Source organism: Squalius cephalus (assembly GCF_949319135.1).
Source record: "Squalius cephalus genome assembly, chromosome: 2".
NCBI classification, from domain to species: domain Eukaryota; kingdom Metazoa; phylum Chordata; class Actinopteri; order Cypriniformes; family Leuciscidae; genus Squalius; species Squalius cephalus.
The window spans coordinates 34,121,305-34,144,600 of record NC_137123.1 but is presented as its reverse complement, the minus strand read 5'-3'; the positions used below and the strand labels follow the sequence as shown (position 1 = coordinate 34,144,600).

The 23,296-nt window shown below is 37.1% G+C and overlaps 1 protein-coding gene across 2 annotated transcripts in view; it reads left to right on the top strand.

Moving 5' to 3' along the window:
- Positions 1 to 23,296, top strand: part of vps8 (VPS8 subunit of CORVET complex) — a 183,869-nt gene that overhangs the window by 15,325 nt on the left and 145,248 nt on the right. For both annotated transcript variants that reach the window (XM_079851756.1, XM_079851757.1), the window contains 9 exons: positions 1,884 to 1,943; positions 3,432 to 3,539; positions 5,739 to 5,819; positions 5,907 to 6,077; positions 6,665 to 6,739; positions 10,140 to 10,175; positions 10,263 to 10,353; positions 10,610 to 10,656; positions 12,803 to 12,892. In XM_079851756.1, the coding sequence (XP_079707882.1) occupies positions 1,884 to 1,943; positions 3,432 to 3,539; positions 5,739 to 5,819; positions 5,907 to 6,077; positions 6,665 to 6,739; positions 10,140 to 10,175; positions 10,263 to 10,353; positions 10,610 to 10,656; positions 12,803 to 12,892 (759 nt within the window). The remainder of the gene's footprint in view (positions 1 to 1,883; positions 1,944 to 3,431; positions 3,540 to 5,738; positions 5,820 to 5,906; positions 6,078 to 6,664; positions 6,740 to 10,139; positions 10,176 to 10,262; positions 10,354 to 10,609; positions 10,657 to 12,802; positions 12,893 to 23,296) is intronic.

The window sequence follows — 23,296 nt, the reverse complement described above, 5'->3', positions numbered from 1 at the left end:
CTGTTTCATGACAACTCTCTCCGGGTCAGCGGCAGCGCCAACACAGCTTTGAATATTGCGATATGATTTTGTCAAAGTTTAATAGACAGACGAATTGAAAGATTGCGTGGGTGTTTGAATCGAGATCACAGTCTTTTAAAGATGAATCGTGCAGCTCTATTGTCTTATCTCTCTCTCAGCAAATGAGTAGCGCGAGGGCTTTTCAGTGCTTTCAGTCTCACGTCTCTTCCACGCGTCCACTTGGGATATTACGTCACTCGATAACGACACATTTCATCCTCTGTTGGAACGAAAGTGGCTAACTTCTGTCAACCTCATCTACAAGCAAGGAAAAAAATAAAGCAATTGAATTTGAATTAATATCGATTCTGGAATAAAACAGTCGATTTTGGAATCATGAAGAAAAAAACAAAAAAAAACGCGATGGCCAGGTGAATCGATTTTTTTTCTCCCAGCCCTACTAAACAATGGAATTTTAGAAACTTTACATACTAATGTTATTGTAATAAAAATGATTATATCCCCTCATTCCCCTATAAGAAATATTATTTAACAATATTTTTAATCATTATTAAAGTGTGCAGTGCTGTTCATATTTGTGCTGGGATGCATAGTTGAAACTCAGTCTCAATGCTATGCAGTTGGTCATGCTGCACTGTCCATTGGCTTATTCAGATAATTCATTCGGTTCAATCGGTTAGCATTGTTTCATCCCATTCTTGGATTTTTTTGGCTTTAGGTATTTCCCATAATATGGCAGCACATAATCAAATACAGTTTTGTAATCACACCAATGCGATCTAAAATGCAGTTGCACCTGCAGGAAAATTAGCAAAATTGAACCACTTGGTTACAGTTTGGAGCCCTGGTTCATTTACATCGAGAATAAACATGGTTTGTGCCACCTGAAATCTCTTGAAACGGAAGAATTTATCTATTTATTTTATTTATTTTTTATTTTTTTGGCCCAGTGTTTGTTTCATGTGTTCGGCTATCAAATATCATCTCTGCTACTCTTTGTACTTTTCCTAAATTGTCAATTTTCCTGTTCAGCCTGACTTACTGTATTGATGAAAATCAGTATTGATACATTGCTGTCTTTGGTTTTTGCTTAATTTTGATAAACAATTTTTTTCATCATTATTTTTATATATTATAAGAATGAATGAAAATAAGGAATATATTTGAATACATCTTGATTACTCCCATAACATACAATACTGTTCAATAGTTTGGGGTCAGAAATTAAGAAATGAATACTTAAGAATAATAATAATGAATAATTCAGAAAGGATGCGTTAAATTGATCAAAAGTGACAATAAAGACATTTATAATGTTACAGAAGATTTCTGTTTCAAATAAATGCTGTTCTTTTGAACCTTCTATTCATCCAAATAAACTAAACAAAATGTATCACTGTTTCTACAAAAATATTATGCGGCAGTTCTATACACTGATTATAAGAAATGTTTCTTGAGCATCAAATTAACATATTAGAATGATTTCGGGTCATGTGACACTGGTAATTTTTAATGTTTTTTTGTTTGTCTTATGCAAAAAAGAAAAGAAAAAAACTACCAACCCTAAACTTGTCACTGTATCACTGCATTAAATTGGGTGAAATTTGTGTTGTCAAAGGGCTTACATTTTTCTTTTATTTGGGTGAAATCTATAATATCTTGTGCTGAGTTGTAGGCTTTTTTGCCTTTTTTTTTTTTTTTTTTTTTACATTTTATTTAGCTTGAAAGTAATTGATATCAGTATTGTCAGATGAATTAATTCTTTGTTTGAGGCACCAGTCAGCCACTAACATCCAAACACAATCAGATCCTCTCTGTCTGAGTGCAGTTTTATTCAGCCTCGGAACTCTTTATTTTGACAGATTCTGCTGATAGGACTGAAGCCTTCACTCAAAGTGTGGATGACTTTTCCCTACGGCAAGGTGCAGTACACACTTTCATTCTCAGAATGTGTTCATGCCTGTTTCTGTTTTTCCAGCAGCTATTGACACGGTATCTAAATCATAAACTTATACCCTCTGTAATGTATTTAAGATTTATGTTAGTATTTGTTTTCACAGCACGTACATTTGATCGACTGCATCTCTAGTGTTTTTCCTCTTCTCAACAACTGAAAATACAATGTACAAGTTGATACATTTTATATATCCTGCAGTACCTAACTTTACACAGCCCTGATCTCAGTGTAATCATGCATAATTTAAGGTTAGTTCCATCCAGACAAACGCCAGCAAACACGTCTGTTGGGTTTTGTCGGATCAGTATGTGAACCCTGTTGGCGTTAGTCGGGGTTTGTTTTCACCCGACTGAACATGTTCAATCAGCTTGTTGGTGTCTGTTGGGGCAGTGTGAACATGACAGTTATTTTTCATACAATTCTAAATCCAACGGCAGACTTGTTTGTTGGTGTTTGTTGGCGTTTGTCTGTGTGGTGTGAATTGGCCTTTAAAGAGTTAGTTCACCCAAAAATTTAAATTCTATCATTTACTCAGTCATTTCATTCCAAACCCATTAGACTTTTGTTCAACTTCAGAATTGCAATTGTATTTGACAGCCAGTGATCAGCATGCTTATGAAAAAAATCAGTTTTGTTGAATTTAGACCGACATGAGAGTGAGTTTTCGATTTTAAAGTTGGCGTGAAATAATAATGCAAATAAATTATAGACAAATCATGTTTATTTTATGTTACTGCTGTTACTGTAAATGATTCACCAATGCACATACATTTGCACATTTTCCCCCAGATAATTCATTTCACTGAATTCATTGAAATACTTCAAAATACGGAAGTAAAGTTGGTCTTAACTTTCATTTCACGCTTTAGAGCAAATTATCTGCAAATTGATTATTCCGACTAAATTTAGACATGTCAGTGCATGATTTCTGCCACATCATTTAGATAATCACTTTTTTATGTACAATAACTGTAAAACTTTTTATTGGAAGTTACATTTAAATTCCACATGGGTCTTTTAAGTGACTGTTTAACTGGATTCATCTGGTCTATCGTCTCCTTTATGCCTGTGTGGAGGTTGTTCTCTTCAATTAAATTTAGCTAAATTGGATTCATTTACTACAGAGCACATGGACCAGCTGCCTATTAGCATGCAAATATCTCTCAATTTTGCCTTCACATGATTGATTTGGGTTATGATGGAGTTTTGAGGTTCCTGCAAACATTTTCTTTGTATCCTTTTCACAGAGGAAAAGTCAGTATAGTGAGGAGTGATGATTATTTCTGCTGGTAGGAAAAGATGCCAATTAAGTGCAAAGTCTAAAAAGCACCAGCAAGTGTGGCAGTATGAACATAGTGCTAACAATGAAGTGGCAGGATAAATGTGTTTTTGGTCTGGACTTTAATCATTGCAGTTCTAACCATCTCATACATTTTTACGTTTTTGTATGCAGACGGATCCTACGAGCGTTCCCTTGTTGGCGTGGCAGTTTGTGGCAGTACAGAAAGCAATCAACCCTGTTCTGGCCTTCTGTAGAGGAGACACCATCCACTTCCTGCTGGTCTGTTTGAGCAATACTCTTTTAAAAGTGATAAATGGAGTCTTGACTTAAGGTGAACTGTGTCAGTTTTATTCTGTTCGAACATCTCAAGTGGTCGGACATACTAATGGTTTGGGGAGGGACAACTGTACCTGTTTGTCCAAAACAAGGACATATATGATTTAAGGAGAAAACTACACAATGATGAGCCAAAACATCATGACCACCTGCCTAATATGCTGTTGTTCCTCTGTGTGCTGCCAAAACTGCGCCGATCTGCTGAGGCATGGACTCTACAAGACCTCTGAAGGTGTCCTGTGGTATCTGGCATCAAGACCTTAGCAGCAGATCCTTCGAGTCCTGTAGGTTGCGAGGTGGAGCCACCGTGGATCAAACTTGTTGGTCCAGCACATCCCACAGATGTGGAGGCCAGGGCAACACCTTGAACTCTTCATCATGTTCCTCAAACTATTCCTGAACAATGTGTGCAGTGTGGCAGGGTGCATTATCCTGCTAAAAGAGGCCACTTCCACCAGGGAAACACCATTGTCATGAAGGGGTGTTCCTGGTTTGAACCAATGTTTAGGTAGGTGGCATGTCAAATGCATGTCCACATAAATGGCTGGACCCAGTGTTTCCCAGCAGAACATTGCCCAGAACATCACATTCTCACCACCGGCTTGTCATCGTCCACATGCAGTGCATCCTGGTGCCATCACTTCCCCTGGTAAATGGCACACATGTACACATCTGTCCACATGATGTCAAAGAAAATGGGACTCATCAGACCAGAAGACCTTCTTCCACTGCTCCAAGGTCCAGTTCCAATGCTCCCATTAGACATTAGACAGGGGTCATCATAGGCACTCTGACTACGCAGCCCCATATGCAGCAGAGTGTGATTCACTGTGTGTTGTGACACCTTCCTCCATTAAAATTTCATCTGACTTGTACTACAGTAGGACCTTCTGTTGGATCGGACCAGACGCGATAGCCTTTGTTGCCCTCGTGCATCGGTGGGCCTTGGGCGTCCAACACCCTGTCGCTGGTTTGTCCCTTTTCAGACCACTCTTGGTAAATTCTCACCACTGCTGACCAGGAGCAACCCACGAGCCTTCACGTTTCAAAGATTCTCTGACCCAATCGTCTTGCCATAACAATTTGGCTCTTGTCAAAGTTGCAGATCTTTATTCCTGCCCATTTCTCCTGCATCCAACACGTTGATTAGGAGAACTGATTGTTTCTTTACCATCTAAACTACTCCGACCCTAATATGTGGCTTTGTTAGGAGATGATCAATGGTATTCGCTTCACCTGTGACTGGTCATAATGTTTTGGCTCATCAGTGTATATATACAGAGAAATATTTGCTGATTGGCACACAAGGATTTTTAGGACCAAATTACCTGAGCCTTAAATTAGGGGTGCACGATTAATCAAATTAAAACTGAAATCACAATATGGCTTGGTGAGATTATCAAACTGCAAAAGCTGTGATGTAATTAAATAAATATATGCGCTCTGTGTTTCAGTGTGGAGAGAGGCACTATATTATTTTACATGTAAGCAGCTTATGATCTGGTGTGTCTCGGAGTAGGGTGTGCTCAGACATTTTTGGCCAAATTGTGCAATCCTGAAAACAAGCATAGCAAACTTGTAGCCTATTTGTTGAAATTTAATTTTAAATAGCAATCCCAATTTTTGTCAGAAAAATTGCAATTCGATTTTTTTTCCTCTAATTGTGCAGCCCTACTGCTAATGCCACGTGGCTAATCACTCTGGAGCCACAGAAAATCTGGGCACTAGTTTAACATCTGCTAAAATATATTAAAATCAGTAATACATAATTATGTTGCTTGCAAAAACTTTTGAGTTTTAGCACTATCTAGCAATAGCCATTAAATAAAATAAAATAAAATGAAAAACAAAATAGCTAAATACAATGGATTAATAAATAAATGCTACTGAATATAAAATAAGTAAAAACAACTAACCAACTAACAGAAAAAGCCCAATATATGCATACTTGGGCGTCAATGGCGAACAATGCTTTCTGGAACCAGATGGTGTAGCTACAACATCTTACAGCATGGACTAACTGGAACGTGCTAACCAATCAAACCTTGACCCCTTGGTCCGAACCGTGGCAAACGAGTGGCATACTTCACCTTTAATAAAGGTCATACAATAATCAACCCAATCTATTGTTTTGGTGCACAGGTTAAAAAAGATGAGTCTGGCACCATCCATGTCATCAAACAGAGACAGCTCCAACTCAACTGTGACCTCATCAATCTGAGCGTGAGTCAGACCCTCACTAACATTCATTTGAGTTTGATTACTTTTATGGCAATGTGCAGTTTCATGTTTCCTCTTGTCTATTGGCAGTGGATAAACCCCCGAACGCTTGTGTTAATGGACAGCACAGAGAAGCTGCGAGTGGTGGATCGGCCCAGTCAGGAGGAGCTGGAAACAGTGGACATGGCTGAGCTGCAGCTGGTTTACAACAGCAGCCATTTTAAATCCCTCGCTACCGGTGGAAATGTCAGCCAAGCACTGGTAAGGACCAGGATGATGACATGCCAAAGTTTTCACCATTTGGTCTGGTGCATGTTGTAGTCAAGTAAAAAATCTAAAATTGTTTAGGTTTATTTTGAAATTTCAATCATAATTCTACTATGTCATTCACGTTGCTTCATGGAAGTTGCATGTCAGTGCACTCTTTGCTGCATTTCTCATTTCCATGGTAACAACTTTAATTGTTGGATCAAGGAAGATTTCTCTTTAGACCCTCATATATTTCTAAGGAGGAAATGAATGGATTTTTTTTACTTCCAGAATCCTACTGCTTTATTCTGGCCTTGAACTATTCATGTAGACATGAAGGTTAATTTGAGCCCAGCATTATACAATTTACATCTGATACAAAATATGCTTTAGGCTGAGATCAGTTTGTGAGAGCAGAGATTCAAGATTCGTGGGTCATTAGGTTCAGAATCGCATTAAGAACCCAATTCATGAGATGTGAAGCTTCTTTCTATAGTTTCTCTACATTTTCTGTGTTAGGCATATAGAGACAAATGAGTTTTTGTTGTTTGTATATGGTGGTGAAGACATTAAATCACTATTCCTCTGTACTTCTTCAGGCACTAGTTGGAGAGAAGACATGTTACCAGTCTGTTTGCAGCTATGCAGGGCAGATTATGTATCTGGGAACAAAGGTAAAGCCACTCATGATAACACTGAACACAAGCACATAAGAATGGCCTACTGCCTATGTACTGTATTTCTGCTAAAATTTCACTTCTAGTATTTTCCCATAGGAAATGTGGTACTAGCAAACTCTCTCTGTCATATTGCTAATAACTAGCAATCACAACTAAATATAGAATTATAGAAAAACAAAACATTTAAGCACTGTTTTAAAACATAGCGTTTTAGTATGCTTTCCAGAAACTTTAAATGTCTTTACCATAAAGGTGGATTGTGTCTGTATTGTTTTATCCTGTTGAGTTTAATTTTGTTCTGAAATTTCTCAAAATTTCGATACACTGCATTGCAATGGATGTTGCGGTGGCTATTGAGGCTGAATGCAGAAGGAACTAGAGTCCATTGTCTCCACCAATACAATTAGATATATTGTAAATCAATATTTCTGAAATATTTGGTTAAATTAATTTACAATCCCTCATTGATGCAATTGAAATAAATGCTTGTTGTTTTGATAAGTTTCTGAGCAGAACTATATATTTTTCAATGTTTTAGCTACAGTGTTCTGTGTCCTCCTTTCCAAATAGAAACCACTTATAACCAAATGAAAAGCTTGTTAATGTTTTTTTAAAGAGTACACTATGCTGTGTTTAGCTTAGCACACTTAGCTCTGAATCTGTATCTAATTTGACAAAACTGCAAGAATAATAATGCTGAATCTGGCACAGTCACAGTAAATCGTCTGAAATTTGGAGTATGTTTTGTTCTTTGGTTTCATCAAAAATGATCAATGTAATTTTATTATTAACTGGTTACCATTTAAAAATATAATGCTCTGGTTTGGCCTCTCCTTGATTTGTCTGAGGTCTGTGACCCTCCTCGATTAAGAATGGAAGAGAGGTGACTTCTTTCCAATTCCCGGTTATGTCAGTTAATTTAATTCAGTTGATCTACTTTAGTTTACATTTACTACAGTACATAGACTGCTATCCAAAAATGTTATTAAAGTTTCCAAAATGTAAATCTTTTGAAAGATCTGAGATGTTAACGTTGATATCCAGTCTTTGTTTTATGATATAGATGCTTCAGCAACAGTAATATAGCTATTTATGTTGAGAGCACAAATGAAATGAAATCCATAACACCCATATGAATCCAATCCACAGAACTTTGGAAAATTGTCCTTGAAAGATTTATCCTGTCATTTTTCTCCAAGAATGATGCAATCCGCACTCTGTTTAACTGTGAATATGATGATATAAATTAGACTATTACAAACAAAGTTAGCCCGCCTCCAAAGTTTCTGTATAAAACCAAGGCGATAGTTTATCTCATAATATACAGTGTATAATAAGCAGTGTGATGTCTTGAGCTCATTTTCTTTGTATATCACCAGCCTTTGTGATACATTTTTGATGGACAAAACGTTTAGCCAGTGAGAAGACAATTTTTAACAGTGTGTGGGATGTTTTTCCGCATGTGAAAAGAACACGGTGTGAAAAACTGGCTGAGAAAAGTGTTGGGCAAATCATTTGAAAAACTGGCTAGTGGAAATTAAAAAAAACGTCTTTAAAAAGCTGATTTGATGTACATATTAAACTAATTAAATGTTTTGATCTGAACTAGATTATGAGGGATTATGCCAGTCGCCATGTCACTCCATGTGTTGTCCCTGCTTGGCTTGATCCTCAAGATTTGCCTTGCCAAAGACACTGGAACTTGTCATTTATAGATATTGGTTATGAATATTTAGCTTTATTGTATTACTTTTTTAGGTCTATATCAGAACTATCCAACAAATAATCTTATTTTGTTTGTTTTACATTTGTAAAAGTTGTGTAATTGATACATGAGATTTGCAAGGGTATCTTGTAAACTCTGAGACTGGTAGCACATGCTGTGCGGCTTGTGTTCGGCTGGAAGTTTGGCTGAGTCCTCCAGTGCCCCTCTGACTGAGCTCTGGCACACTCAAGTGCTATTATGCTAATCACACATCATGCATACCCTGAATATTCATCGAGGTCTGCTCTCCGCAATGTCCTTGCTGAACTTCCGGTTACCTGCAGCCAGAGCGAGGGAAGGGAAGAGAAGAGAAATGTAAGGAGAGAGGGGCAGCTGGAGGCAGAATGAGGAAGAAGGATTGCATCAAAATTGCCCGTGGGTTATCCATTAGACATGGTAGTGGGCCAGCTTTGGGAGGTCACATTAATTCTTGTGCCCTGCATCACTTCACCCAAGTGCTGCTTATTTAATAGTTCAGCCAGTGGTTGAATAAACACCTCAGTTTTATGAATGAGTCTAATTTTATGCTCTGCCAATATATTTAATGGCAAAAATATGTACCTCACTGGGCTCAGACATTTTTCCCCCTGCTTGTTCTGGTTTTTACTTGCATTGCCAACATTTTCACTGGTCCATTCATAAATATAATAAATATTTTAGCAGCATATGTGAATAAAAGTATAATATTCTAGTGTTTTAATTTATTGTTAGTATTATTCTCATTCTACCAATCAAAAGTTTGGAGTCAAGATTTTTTATGTTTTTGAAAAAGTCTCTTATGCTCACCAAGGCTGCAATTATTTGGTCAAAGATACAGTAAATTTGTGATATGTTCAAATACCATTTAAAAGAATTTTAATAAATTGAAAATGTAGTTTACTCCTGTCAAGCTGAATTTTCAGCATCATTACTCCAGTCTTCATTGTCACATGATCCTTCAGAAATTAACGCATTAAGTTAATGCATCCTTGCTGAATAAAAGATAATTTCTTAAGAAAGAAATCTTACTGACTGGCAGTTTTAACAAAGTTCATTGATAAGGGAAGGAGGCGGCAACCGGCACATTTTAACACCATTTTAATCACAAAATAAACACAACAACAAAACAAAAGTAAAGCGGCAGCTCATAAACTAAAACAAAACAACAACATAAAGTCCGGGCCTGGTCCTCTCTCATCTTGCACTGTCGTCACTCCTCCTTTTATCCTTCCAGAGCTCCTCCGTGGGACTCGAGACCAGTGTGGCACGCTGGTGTCTGGTTAACACTCGCGCTCCGTTCTCATGGATCTCGGCCCCGCACTGCTTGCCACAGCAGTATATATTTATTATTTTAGAAGATTTCTTTTCTGTTTTCTCCCTCAAAAAGCATCACTCGTCTAAAATTCCACCATTCCTATATCAACCCTATAGAAATTGGATGTATTTATATCAGCACAATTTGAAATAACAATGTTTAATTTAATACAGAAAAACAAATGTTTAAGTTTGCAAGATATAAAAATCCAATTCGTAAAATGACAGTTCTATCATTTGGCTTAAAACTCTTACACTGCCACAGGTCATTAGGCTACTCTTACTGTTGAGCCCTGTATTAGATTTGTTTATTAATCACTGTTTTTTTTTTAATAGTCTGTGCATATCATGACCCTGAGGAACTGGCGAGAGGTAAGGCATTATTTTATAACACTTCACTGATATCAGATTAGCATTAGTGACTCTGATAGTGATGGGAGTCGTTCTGATGTCTTGCAGCGTGTGGACCATCTGTTGAAGCAGGAGAAGTTCATGGAGGCTCTGTCTCTGGCCTGGTCCTTCCACGAGGGCACCGCCAAAGCTGTGTTAGGTCAGTCCTTCTGTACACATCCACTCTAAAAAAAAAAAAAAATCAATAATTTTTTATTATTTATTTCTGTGAAAATGATTGCCCTCTCAGTCTTTCATTTTCCAAGACCATAAAAGATAAAAATAAAAAACGTCTCCCACCAAAAAAAAGAAAAGAAAAAGAATGCTGTTTGATTAGAATTAGGGTTAAAACAGATTTGAATGCTCCAATTATATACTCATAGGAATTAATACCTAATGTGATGTGTTTGTTACAGGTCTATTTGCAGACCCTGCTAAGAGAAAAGGTCTGGTTGCGGACAAGGTAAGACTCTTGGAGTTAATACAAAGACATCTGAAATCTGGGTCTTACCATGAACTTAGCCATAGAAGCTGGAATGGTGTTTTAAAAAACAAAAAAACAATGACACTGGTACGTTTACCCAAACAACAATGTGCTAAAAACTGAAAATGAAACCGATCCTCATTCATACTAGCACTAGTATACTAGTATGTATTCATACTACACTGCGTTTCAGAAAAGATCTCCGTCAACACTACACAACCAAAAACTCATGTCACACGACCACTCCTGCACACTGGGCATGCGCGTAGTGTTAACAATTGCAGACTGTTGTCGATTGCTCTAATAGTAGCTTGCCTCTTGCGCATGTAGGCAGCTGCAGTATTAGCCTATAAACTGTTTTTAGAGTTTAACTGCACAATGACTGCTAAAAAGGACAAGAAAAGTCAGCAAAGCTTGCAGTTCCGTCTCCATGTTATTGTTTACATGGTCATTGAGGCTGGACTGGTACAGAGCTGTTGAGAGATGGCTCTGGTCTGTTACGGTGCGTGTCCACTGGAGCGGAGCAGAGCGAGCGTTTTCAATAAATTCCTATGGAAGCTCGCGAGTGTGAAGCTCAACTTCCATAGGAGTTCATTGAAAACGCTCACTCTGCTCTGCGCCAGTGGACACACACCGTAACAGACCAGAGTATTCTGGTAGTGTAATGTGGGCTGCCATGCCTTCATTTTCTAAAGTCTCCGTTTTGGTCTGTTTACAATGAAACGCAACCCCTGAGTTTTCATACTAAAACAGGGTCAGCAGCGTTTCCAAAAGTCTCCGTTGTTGAGGGTCGAAAAACCCCGGAGTAGTGTGTAGACTCCAGGCGTATCCATAGCACAAGTAATGCGTTTTAAAACAAAAACGCACTACCAGTATAGCTGGCTGGGACAATAAATCGATGCATCGCGATTCGTGGATCGATTCCAATATTTTCGAATGCATCACCATTCTCTTCTGAATCGATTCTGAGCTTAGTTTATAACCGCAGATGGCGTTCTAGGATAGTTTTAACCGCATGCTCAAATGCTCACGACTGAGTCTGAGAATGTACTTGCACCTCAGAATGCTTTTATGACGTGAGATTAATGTAAACCGCCCACTGCAAACACCCTTGTAATTCGCTTCAACCTGTTTGAACTTTATGAATGATTATTTTATAAAAGGTTCAAGTGGTATGCATAAGGCACTGGAAGCAAGCAGAGTATGGCTGTATCTAAAGCACGCAGGGCCATCTGCTGTTAAAATCTATGCTCAGAATTGATTCGAGAGAGAATCGTGATGCATTCGGAAAATCTCAGAAATGATCCAGAATAATTTCTCGATTCACGATGCATCGATTTATTGTCCCAGCCCTACACACTAGTATAAACAGGGCCTGAATAAGAAAAAGAGGCCATAAAGTACCACTAGAGGTGTTCTGAAGACAGTTGGGAGGTTAGCAGTTATGGCCAGTCTTCTGTTCATCATGCGGGGGTTTTTAGGCCCCAAGTAAAATAAGTCCTCACTGTGTGACATCATGCATGGAGGGGGAAGCGTGGTAGTCTGGGGCTCTGTTGCTGTATCAAGTGTCGGCATACTTAGCCAAAAGACATTTTGCAGCACCCTCTGGTTTACTTTAGTTTGCTAATGGGTAAAACCTAAAATGGGTAATAAACTTATTTCAGTTCAGAATTATGCGTATTTATTTCGTTTATTTATCTGGCATTAGCCGAAGTGCTAATTGTCATGTTGTACCTTAAATCACGCCTTTTAATTTACACATATGTGAAAGTTTTTAGCACTATAAAGGTTCATACAAATAAACATATCTAATACCTAATACTTACCTACTACAGTATGGTACGGACTCTCTTGTATAATATGTAACTTTAAACTTATCCATAAATCCAATAATTAACTCTAACTCAACTAATGATCTAATCGAAATCCTGCCTCTATTATAATAATAACTTTTTTTCTTTTTCTTTTGAGACTCAGTTTCAGAATCAAGTTATCTATCTGTAGTGCTGTAGATGATAGTTATGATGGCTAAATTAACTTCTTATAGGTATATAAAAACTATTCACCATTTATTTTTTGAGCAAAAAAAAAGTCAAATTCCTCTGCTGCTTTTCTCTCTTCACAGATGGTAGAAATGCTGTTACAGTATGTGGATCGCTCTCTGAAAAAGTGTCCAGAGCAAGGGAAAATCCAAGTGATGGAGCAGCACTTCCAGGTAATGGGTCACCCAGAGAAGCACTCTCAAATGGTGTTATTTTAGGGAATCATTAGGTTTAGACAGAGCTCAAGAAGTGAAATCTTTTTCCATATTGTTATTTAACAATTTTGATATTATTTAATGAGAGAGTTAGACTGAGCTGAAGAGTTTTTTTCAGCGTAATATAATCTTTTTAGAGAGGTGAGAGAGAGGAGAGCAGACTCAGAGAGCGATGCAGTCTCCTTTATGTCAGATTTTTGGCCTGCGGCATCCATTTTTAAACTGCATCTCATCATAAGGCGGAAACCACATACAATAATGGCTCACTAATGTCATCTCTCCTCTGCCTCTTGGTCTCGCTCGCTCTCAGATTTCTTTTTGCCATTAAGAAGCACTCTGTCATCACAAAAATAAGGCACTCACCATAGCCAAATGGCAGATTTAGCTCTGTATATCTAGGGCAATGTGGAATGTTATGTGGAATGTCTAACTGCCTGTCTGTCAGACACACTTTTTTACCACAAAAGGAATATGCACATTTAATTACTTCACCCATGTTCATTGGACTATGATTCTTTAGTAATTAGGATATTAGATTGTTAGATTGCTTGAATGAACTTAAGTAATGGCTTTCAAGCTATTTAAAAAAAAAAAAAACTAAAATAAATCTAAAATCATTATATTTGGCACTAAGGAAAACGGTGCTTTTGATTTTGACTTCTGCTTTCTCACCCTATATAATACACAGTGTGCAAGGAATTTGGGCATCCAATTTGACTGCAGTTTAAAGTTTGACAAACAGATTGCTACTGTTGTCAAGTTGTCATGTTTTTATCAACTTCGCTGCCTTAGTAAATTTGAGCCCTTTTTATCCACGGGCAATGTCGCAAAACAGCAATCCATGCTTTTGTACCATTTCGGCTTGACTACTGTAATTCACTGTATTATGGCGCTTCTCAAAATTCCATTTCTTATCTGCAGCTGGTACAAAACACAGCTGCTACACTGCTCAAAGGGAAGCGCAAATATGACCACATTTAATTTCTTTGAACCCTAAAGGGGTGGTATAATGCCCTTTTCACAAGATGTAAAATAAGTCTTTGATGTCCCCAGAGTGTGTATGTGAAGTTTTAGCTCAAAATACCTCACAGATATTTTTATATAGCATGTTAAAATTGTCAATTTTTGAGGGTGAGCAAAAACGCACCGTTTTGTGTCTGTTCCTTTAAATGCAAATGAGCTGCTGCTCCCGACACAGAGGGCGGAGCTTCAACAGCTTGCACTCACACAGACTTGCGCTGAAAATTTCAAAAACTTTTAGCCTTTTATGTTAAAACCAGATTCAGACAATGATGGAGAGACTCAAGAAGTGACAACATGTAGAAGCTACAGGACATTTCTGAATGGTTAGTTGATGAATTGATTAGCATATTCTGTCATGATAATCTATAAATCGTGTTCCGGGGGTGGGGTTTATGTAAATTTTAGGGTTGGTGATGTCACTAACCCGGGAGCAAGCTCGTGTAGTCCCAACCAGAAGTTTGTTGTAGTCCTTAAAAAGCGATTTCTTTAAAAGCAAATATCTCCCTTTGCTTTGAACTTTGATCATTGTAACTTTGCAGATGTTGTTTATGCTCAAACAGCAACATTACACACTAACTAAAGTTAAAAAAGTGAAATCATAATCAACCACCCCTTTAAGATCTTGTGACCACCTACTCACTGTCCCTTGAGTTAAGAGCGCTTTCTCTACCGCTGGACTGAAACTTTGGAATAGCCTTCCTCATTATATTAGGCATGCCCAATCTATCACTGTTTTTAAATCATATCTTAAGACATATTTATTCTCCATGACTTTTAACTTTCCTTAAGTATGTTATTTTGGGTCTCTCTTGTATATTGTTTATTGCCTATTGTTAGTTTATTTTGTTTTTATTTCTCTATCTTGCTCCCTTTTAATTCATTGTGATTCTTTTATTCACTGTAAAGCACTTTGGTCAACATTGGTTCTGTTTAAATGTGCTCTATAAATAAACATTGACTGATTTATTTTATTTGATAGACAATTAAGACCAGTCTTAGTCAGTCAAATTAGGTAAATGAGTCAGCTGTGTTCAAACATACAATATTTATGTTATGAAACCCTGTTCCCATTTTAGTTCTGTAATGTGACATTTCTGGTACACTCAACAAGTTAAAATGCAGGACCCGACCAAATTTGACCCTTTAGCAATTAATTGGATAGGGAAAGCAGGTGTTTCAGATAGGGGTGGGCAATATGACTATAATCTTAATTCACAATACAAGAACTTTTATGATAACAATATATATCACGATACAGATGTTGTTTTGTTTTTATTTTTGTTATTAAAAATAAGAACAAAGAAGCAAATGACAAACAATATGGCAAATTCAAAAGAACTTTTCAGTTTTTTAGGTTTTGTAGGTTTGTTTAATGTAGTAAGAAATACTTTTATTAAAATTGAGAGGCTGCTCACTGCAGAGCCAATGGGTGGAGCTTAACATCCAGCTCCCCATCGTTGGACATATAGTCCAGGCAAAGTAGCGTTTTACGACAGACTAATTGTAAAAAAATGTTTTGCAGCTTAGATCATTTCTATGAGGTCTCCAGAACAACATACTAAAAGTCCTAAGAAATCCTAGTTGAGGAAATATGTTAAATTCTCATCAATCCGAGATGTGTGCCAATAAGGCCAGGCAACAATACACCCCAATGGGGCTATTTTTTGCCTTTACTCCTATCAAAATGAAACTTTACACAATGAAAGTACCCATGAAAAGTAAACATTTTTGTATTACAAGTTTCTTTGAAAATGAATTTTAATATGCAAATGAGCTATACACTAATCGAATATGCCCAAAATACACCCAAATAGGCTTAATTTTTTCCTTTACTCCTACCACAATAAAACTTTTACATAGTAAAAGTATACATGAAAAGTAACTTTTTTTGTATTACAAGTTTCTTTTGAAATGAATTTGAATATGAACTTGCACATGAGCGCCACACTTATTGAATATGTCCTAATTTGCATAGGCAGAAACACCATTGAATGAATGAATGAATGAGGCATTTATATAGCGCTTTCATATGTACTACTGTACACCCAAAGCGCTTTACAATTATATCAGGAGATCTCTCCTCAACCACCACCAGTGTGCACCATCCACTTGGATGATGCGACGGCAGCCACAGTACAACGGCGCCAGTGCGCTCACCACACACCAGCTATAGGTGGAGTTCATATGTATGACAAATACATCGGCCCAATCTTCATCCAATCATCCTATTGCCAATGGGTGATGGCAATGCTGCTTTTAGACTGGCCTCTAACCTGAAAACTGCCTGGCTTGGTAGTACCTGCCAGGGGTATAACCCCCGCCGGTATAGTCTTCAGGGTCACGGAGGCAAACAAGCCTCCCCACCATGTAGCAACAACAGGGGAGGTTTCTTTTTGGTGTTTTTTATTTTATTTTAGTTTTTTTTTTTTTTCTTTCTTTAACTAACCTAGATATTGCTTTTGCTAGCTTCTCATAACACTGCAAAGCTACTTTACAAATGGTGGAAGTCTGATGTGTGGCCCGCCTGGTCTGAAATACTTGCTAACTACAAAAAGAGAAGCAGTTTTGGTGTCTGGCAAAATTATTTTAAAGAGCTGGAATGTCTGGAAAGTGTGTCTATCTGGTTTTTCATCTGTCTTCTGTGTCAGAGTGAATCGTTTAGTTGGTAAGAATGACTTCTGCCTGTAATCTCGTAATCTTACCAACAATACCAATCATTTGTAAATCTACCAGCCCAAAATTTAATCTCACCACGTTACTAATGTCTAAGATGGCTATTCTGACTTTCTTCTAGGGATGGGCGGATCGATCCTGAAGTATCGATACTTTCGATACTGACGTGGTATCGAAAAGGATCAATCCTCACATAAAAATATCAATCCAAATGTGTGTTTTTTTACCAGTAATTTTTTATTAATTTAGCACGTAATTCAGTGCGTAAAATAAGCTTCTAAGTGGAAAAAATAAGCGAATGTTAACGGATAATTGTGTAGGATAGAACTTTTTCTCCTAGTCATCTGGATACAAGACGAAACCAATAAATCACAGAGAGCGTTCGATGCTGGTGCTTCGCTGAGCTCACAGGCCCAGTGCGTTTGGGAAACGAAGCCTTGCTTAGATGACAGAGAAACAATCGGGAGTTATTTCGCAATAAACAAACCAAAAGTGTACATAATGGTTCAAAATGTTGACGTCAGTACATTTTTTTTAATGAAATTAATATTTTTATTCAACAAGGATCAATGCATTAAATTGATCAAAAGTGACAGTCAAGGGTTTTACACTGTTAAAAAAAATCTACTTCATATAAATGCTGTTCTTTCAACTTTGTTCATCAAATAATTCTGCATAAAATGTATCATGGTTTCCACAAAAATATGAAACTGTTTTCAACATTGATAATAATAAGAAATATTTCCTGAGCAGCAAATCAGCATTTTAAAATGAATTATCATCATGACTGGAGTAATGATGCTGAAAATTCAGCTTTGATCACATGAATAAATTACAGTTTACTATGGAATAGAAAACAGATAGCCTATGTTAAATTGTAATATTACAGTTTTTACTGTATTTTTGATCAAATAAATGCAGAAGAGAATTAAAAATCTTACAGACCCCAAACTTTTGAACAGTAGGCTAGTACTAGTAGGCTAGTAGTAGGCTAGTACTATAATTAGGGTAGTTTTTTAAAAGTCACTGACTAATTACAGGCGAGTTGAGAGCACAAATCACAAAATATTTAGGCCTAAAATACGTCATGAAAACGTATTCAGATTTAGCATATTAATGACTCACTATTGGCTGACGCTGGTCATGTGTGTGATGCGTGTGACGTACAACCCAGAAGCGCTACGCTGTTACACTACGTGAACTAACTCGAGGCCCAGAGAGAAGGAAATGAATAGTGGAATAAAGTGGGGCTTTTTTTGTTTTTTTTTGCGCACAAAAACTAAGATTGAGCCACTGTAGTCACTTGGACTATATTAACGATGTGTATAATAACTTTTCTGGGCCAGCAAGTTTCAAACACTTAGAAGCCTATGGAGGAGTGATCCAGCTCTCAGATTTAATCAAAAATATCTTAATTTGTGTTCCGAAGATGAACGAAGGTCTTACGGGGTTGGAACAACATAAGGGTGAGTAATTACTGACAGAATTTTCATTTTTGGGTGAACTATCCCTTTAAGGTCAATATAAGTCTTTTTGACCCAGATAAGTGTGACAAGTGACTTCAAATTTATTGTGTTTATGCATAGGTTAACTTACTGAATGGACATGAATGTGTTAGTTATTTGGCCCCTGTTTTTTCTACTTGTGACTTTTTATGGTTTCTTGGCCATAAGTCAATTAGGCCTAGTGTTGAGCTCATTTGCATATTTAAAATAGATTTTTCAAAGAAACTTGTAAAACAAAAATGTTACTTTTCATGTATGCTTTCACTGTGTGAGGTTTGATTGTGATAGGAGTAAAGGAAAAAATATGTCCATTAGGGCAGGGGTTCTCAAACTATTTGGAGATAGGGACCCCTCATAGGGCAGAAAAAATTCCAAGGACCCCCTCATAACCGCAACACAAATGTAATAGCTAAATTGTTTGTGTGAGAGAGAGAAAGATGGGAAAGGGGCAGGGGCGGTGCCAGGGGCGTTTCTAGATTTTAAAAACATCAGGGGCAGAGCCCGAAACATCAGGGGCTGGGGGTGGGTTACAAGATAACATGATTCGATACAGAGAATAATGTATATTGTAGGTCTATATGAAGGGGGCAGCCACACCAGCCCACATTATCCCACAGACACGCTCATTCAAATGTGAGGTAGGGGGGTTCGGGGCATGCTCCCCCGAGAAAATTTTGATTTCTCTGACCTACATATGTGCATTTTAAGGTGTTTGAAGGCCAAAAAAATTGGATAACAATAGCTTTAAAAGCATGTCAGTGGGCAGTAGCATAAATTATTTGTCAAGCAGATAACAGATTCTTAAACATGAGAATGAGGATAAATGTTGAAATGAATGATCCACAGTACAAAATGGAAATGCAGAATGTTTCTGCTTATTGTTGACACTATCACATATTCCAAACAGGAATGGCCTTAAATGATAAATCTTTTAAGGATTATTTTGCATTATTTTGCATATAGATGTTACATTTCAATCAAACACCAGTGCAATCTTTTGTTTGTTTATTTTATAAATATATATTTATAGGCTACTTATATTTTGCTTATAGTTTCTGTAATTAGCGAAGAACATCTGTGTTAAATAGGAATACATTGTAATAATGTTAATCAAGCTGACTAAATCACACGACTGTGCAGCAGTTCACACTCACATTAAAATTTAATATAATTTAAAACAAAGACAAGCTCATTATACAAAGGAAATAATATTACAGATCTAGACAAATTGGGTTGCTTATAGTTAAAAGAATGTCAAGAACGATCATTTAGGCTAGATGTATTTTTCACATTTTTGGTCACAAAATATTTTTTTTATGACACGAGTCAGTTTTGATGGCTTTGCAATATTGATAAAATGTTAGAATATTAATAATGAAAAATTACGCAGTTTTAATCTCCCTTTTGGTTATTTCAATACTTAATTGACGACAGAACACGACGTACATGCTCGTAGTTTCTTTTGCGTGATACAGGGCGCGCTGCATTTGCGCTTGGTATTGAAGAGTGCGCACTGCGAGCACACGGCTGATACGACAGGAAAGTTTTACTGACATATAGCCTGACAACATCTGGTCTGACAGAGGACTGTGCGGCGGTGCTGACTGCGTTATTTTTTTTTTTTTTTTTTTTTTTTATTGCTGTGAGATTGTTTGCTTTTGCGCAAATCCTGGAGATATTCTAGGATAGGCTGAAATCACTCACGTGGTGCGTCTGCAGAGACCGATTTCAACAATCACTAGTCAGAGACAGCAGCAAAGCCAAAGCACAATGAAATTGATTTCGGGGGTTTACATAGGCTATTGTCCAGTTTCATTTTTGTCAGTCAACTTTTCAAAAAACATTCGGGGCTACACTCAAAACATTCGGGGCTGAAGCCCCGGCAAAATCGTTAACGCATGTGCTGAGGGGGTGCTAGACCATTGACGGGGAGCTGCGCAATTATATATATATATATATATATATATATATATATATATATATATATATATATATATATACACTATTAATAAATGAGCAAAACTTGGCCACTAAATATTTAATATTCAATTATTTTAATGATCACAATTAAAGTTTTAATTTTATTAAATTGAACAAGCGCAACATTCAGCATTCAATCAAATATTCTAAAAGATGTATTAATTAATAATAATGTTACATAATATGTGTGCGTGCAACAAGCAAGATGTGCGTTTGTAAATCCGGTGACGCGCGCATTGATTTTTATTACAGTGTCGGCTGCAAAGATGAAGTTGACGATCGCCATATTCGTAGTGAACGCGCCTATAGAGAGAAATGCACATCATGGGTTACATAATCAGAGAGTAGCCTTTTTCTTTTCGTTTTGAATTATTTTGTTTAAAGGCATTTCAAGCTTTGTGTATTTAATGTATTTCTCATGTCTGTGTGAGGCATACACTGAGTTTCGTTAAGTTATGATGAGATGCGCTCCAGTTAACGTGCAATGCAAGTGGCCGCGCGGGCGCCTCCATGATTATATTCTTTTAGATTTGCTTCTTATTTATTAAATCCAGGTAATTGTTTGATGAAAAATTTATTGAAATTAAAGGGTCATGAAACCCCCCTCTTTCAGCTCAAGTCTAGCTCACAATCTTTTTGAAAAATGCAACTTAAATGGGCGTGGTGGCTGTGAGAAGGAGGGAGGGGAGTGGGTGTGGTATGGCACGGCAGGGGAGAGGGGAGGGGGGAAACTGTCATCGCCAGTGGCCCATGCATATCGACTGTCACTAAAAATCAGTGGTAAAACATGAGGAAATGCTAGATTTTCTTAATATCTGGCAAAGTTAAAGTCTAATGAAATACACGGACACCTTGTTTTTGTCCTTTCAAAAGTGACTGAATGCCCTGCTACATATTAGCCTACTACAGAAATCATAATTGTATTTAAACATATAAATGTACATGTATATGTATAATTATGTCATTATAAAATATATATTTGTTTATATACACACTATGCATATATTTGAAAGTAATAAATTTTCCGCTTAAAAAAAAAAAAACGTTCCGTATATAGCCTAGATCTACGCGCCCCCTGAACCCACATAATAAAGATAGACAGTGACATAGAAGTTTGCACACATTAAGCATACGTTCCATACAGTTGAGGTATTATCGAAATATATTTTAATAACGAGTGATTATTTAACAAAAGGCAAGTAAAACGGTCAGGGTTACATTTTAGACACACACACACACACACACACACCTCTGAAGCGATAGAAAAGTCCTCGCGACCGCATCACTCGCAAGACGAAACCTGCATTGGTGTACAAGTCCACCATTCTCCAGTTGAATGGTTGCTACACACACATAGATGTGTCCGTGGTTGATGGGCAACCAACCGCCCGCAGCCAGAGTCTAGCCCTGGCAGAATCGCGGGGAAAGATGCACTGGAACTTTTGCACCATGAAAACAAACGCGCGTCCCATCATTGCCTCTCTCATCTACTACGCGATATCACAGTTTGATATGTCTGTCATTGGAAAGTTCCACGTGGTGTCATGAATAATTAAGAGAAAGTGTCTTCTCATTGGATAAGAAAACTCAGTACATGAATAATTATGAGACACCGATGAGTCATCAAAGTACTATAGTGCTCTGCCACGTCACTGCCTGTGACGTGGACACGATGAAGATTTTAAACCCGGAAGACGAAAATAGCGGAAAAAAACTAAAATTTAACCATTTTCCCCCTACTATTAAATCTAACACATGCTAACATTGTCTTCAATGGTGTTCAACACACATACCTCTGTTAAAATCTCAGAAAATTTGGTTTAGGGTTTCATGACCCTTTAAGATAGAATTTATACAAAACGAAATTCACTTTAAAGAAAGGCTTTCTAAAAAAACAAAACTTAATGAAGTGGTCAAAATCATGTCTGACCCGCTCCATATCGCTCGATATATTGCGCATCCTATCTTACTCATGCTGTTCACTTTTCATAAATCAACATAAATGGAAACAAAATAACATCATAATATTTTAACAAATATGAAACTAAATGCGCTTATTTAATGGCTACAACAGTATAGTAGGCCTACAGACTCTACAAATTGCTGCACATTCATTTAATTCTGAATTTTGCACAAACAAGTTGAAAGGCATTTGTTCAAATCAAGTTCACGGATAATTGTGCGTGCATTTATTAATCATTATGATACTAAAATCATAACAAAGTAGGCTATGCTATGTACAAAAAATCAGATGAGCCCAGAATATGAACGCAACATTTAATTGCACGTTAAGCATTTTCCTCCCATAGAAAACCATTATAATAATGCTTAATGTGGTTTAATGCAGATTAGAATGTCCCCTTATTATGTCGAAATTACGAGATATTATGTCGAAATAACGACTTTGACAGATTGACGTAATGTAAAAACAGTTATTTTTTATTGGCCCAAAGTTAAAGCGGGGGGAGTGCTGAACACAATGCGCCTGTTTAATTGGCTTTCATTTATTCATTCATTAGCTGTGAGATGTGAAGTTAAAGCCTGAGGGAAATGTTTTGGTAAATTGACGTAATGTAAAAGCCGAATGTTCATTGGTCTAACGTTACACACGCGGGAGTAATGAATGACGATGGGCCCTGCACTTTCTCCGGGTATGTTTATATTTTATTGCAAACTTTCCACGGACCCCTAGACCCCACTTTGAGAACCACTGCATTAGGGTGTATTTTGGGCATGTTCGATTAGTATATTGCTCATTTGCATATTCAAATTCATTTTCAAAGAAAATTCTAATACAAAATGTTTTACTTTTCTTGTAGACTTTCATTGTGTAAAGTTTTATTGTGGTAGGAGTAAAGGAAGAAATTAAGCCTATTTGGGTATATTTTGGGTAGCCTATATTCGATTAGTGTATAGCTCATTTGCATATTCAAATTCATTTTCAAAGAAACTTGTAATACAAAAATGTTTACTTTTCATGGGTACTTTCATTGTGTAAAGTTTCATTTTGATAGGAGTAAAGGCAAAAAATAGCCCCATTGGGGTGTATTGTTGCCTGGCCTTATTGGCACACATCTCGGATTGATGAGAATTTAACATATTTCCTTAACTAGGATTTCTTAGGACTTTTAGTATGTTGTTCTGGACACCTCATAGAAATGATCTATGCTAAAAAAAAATA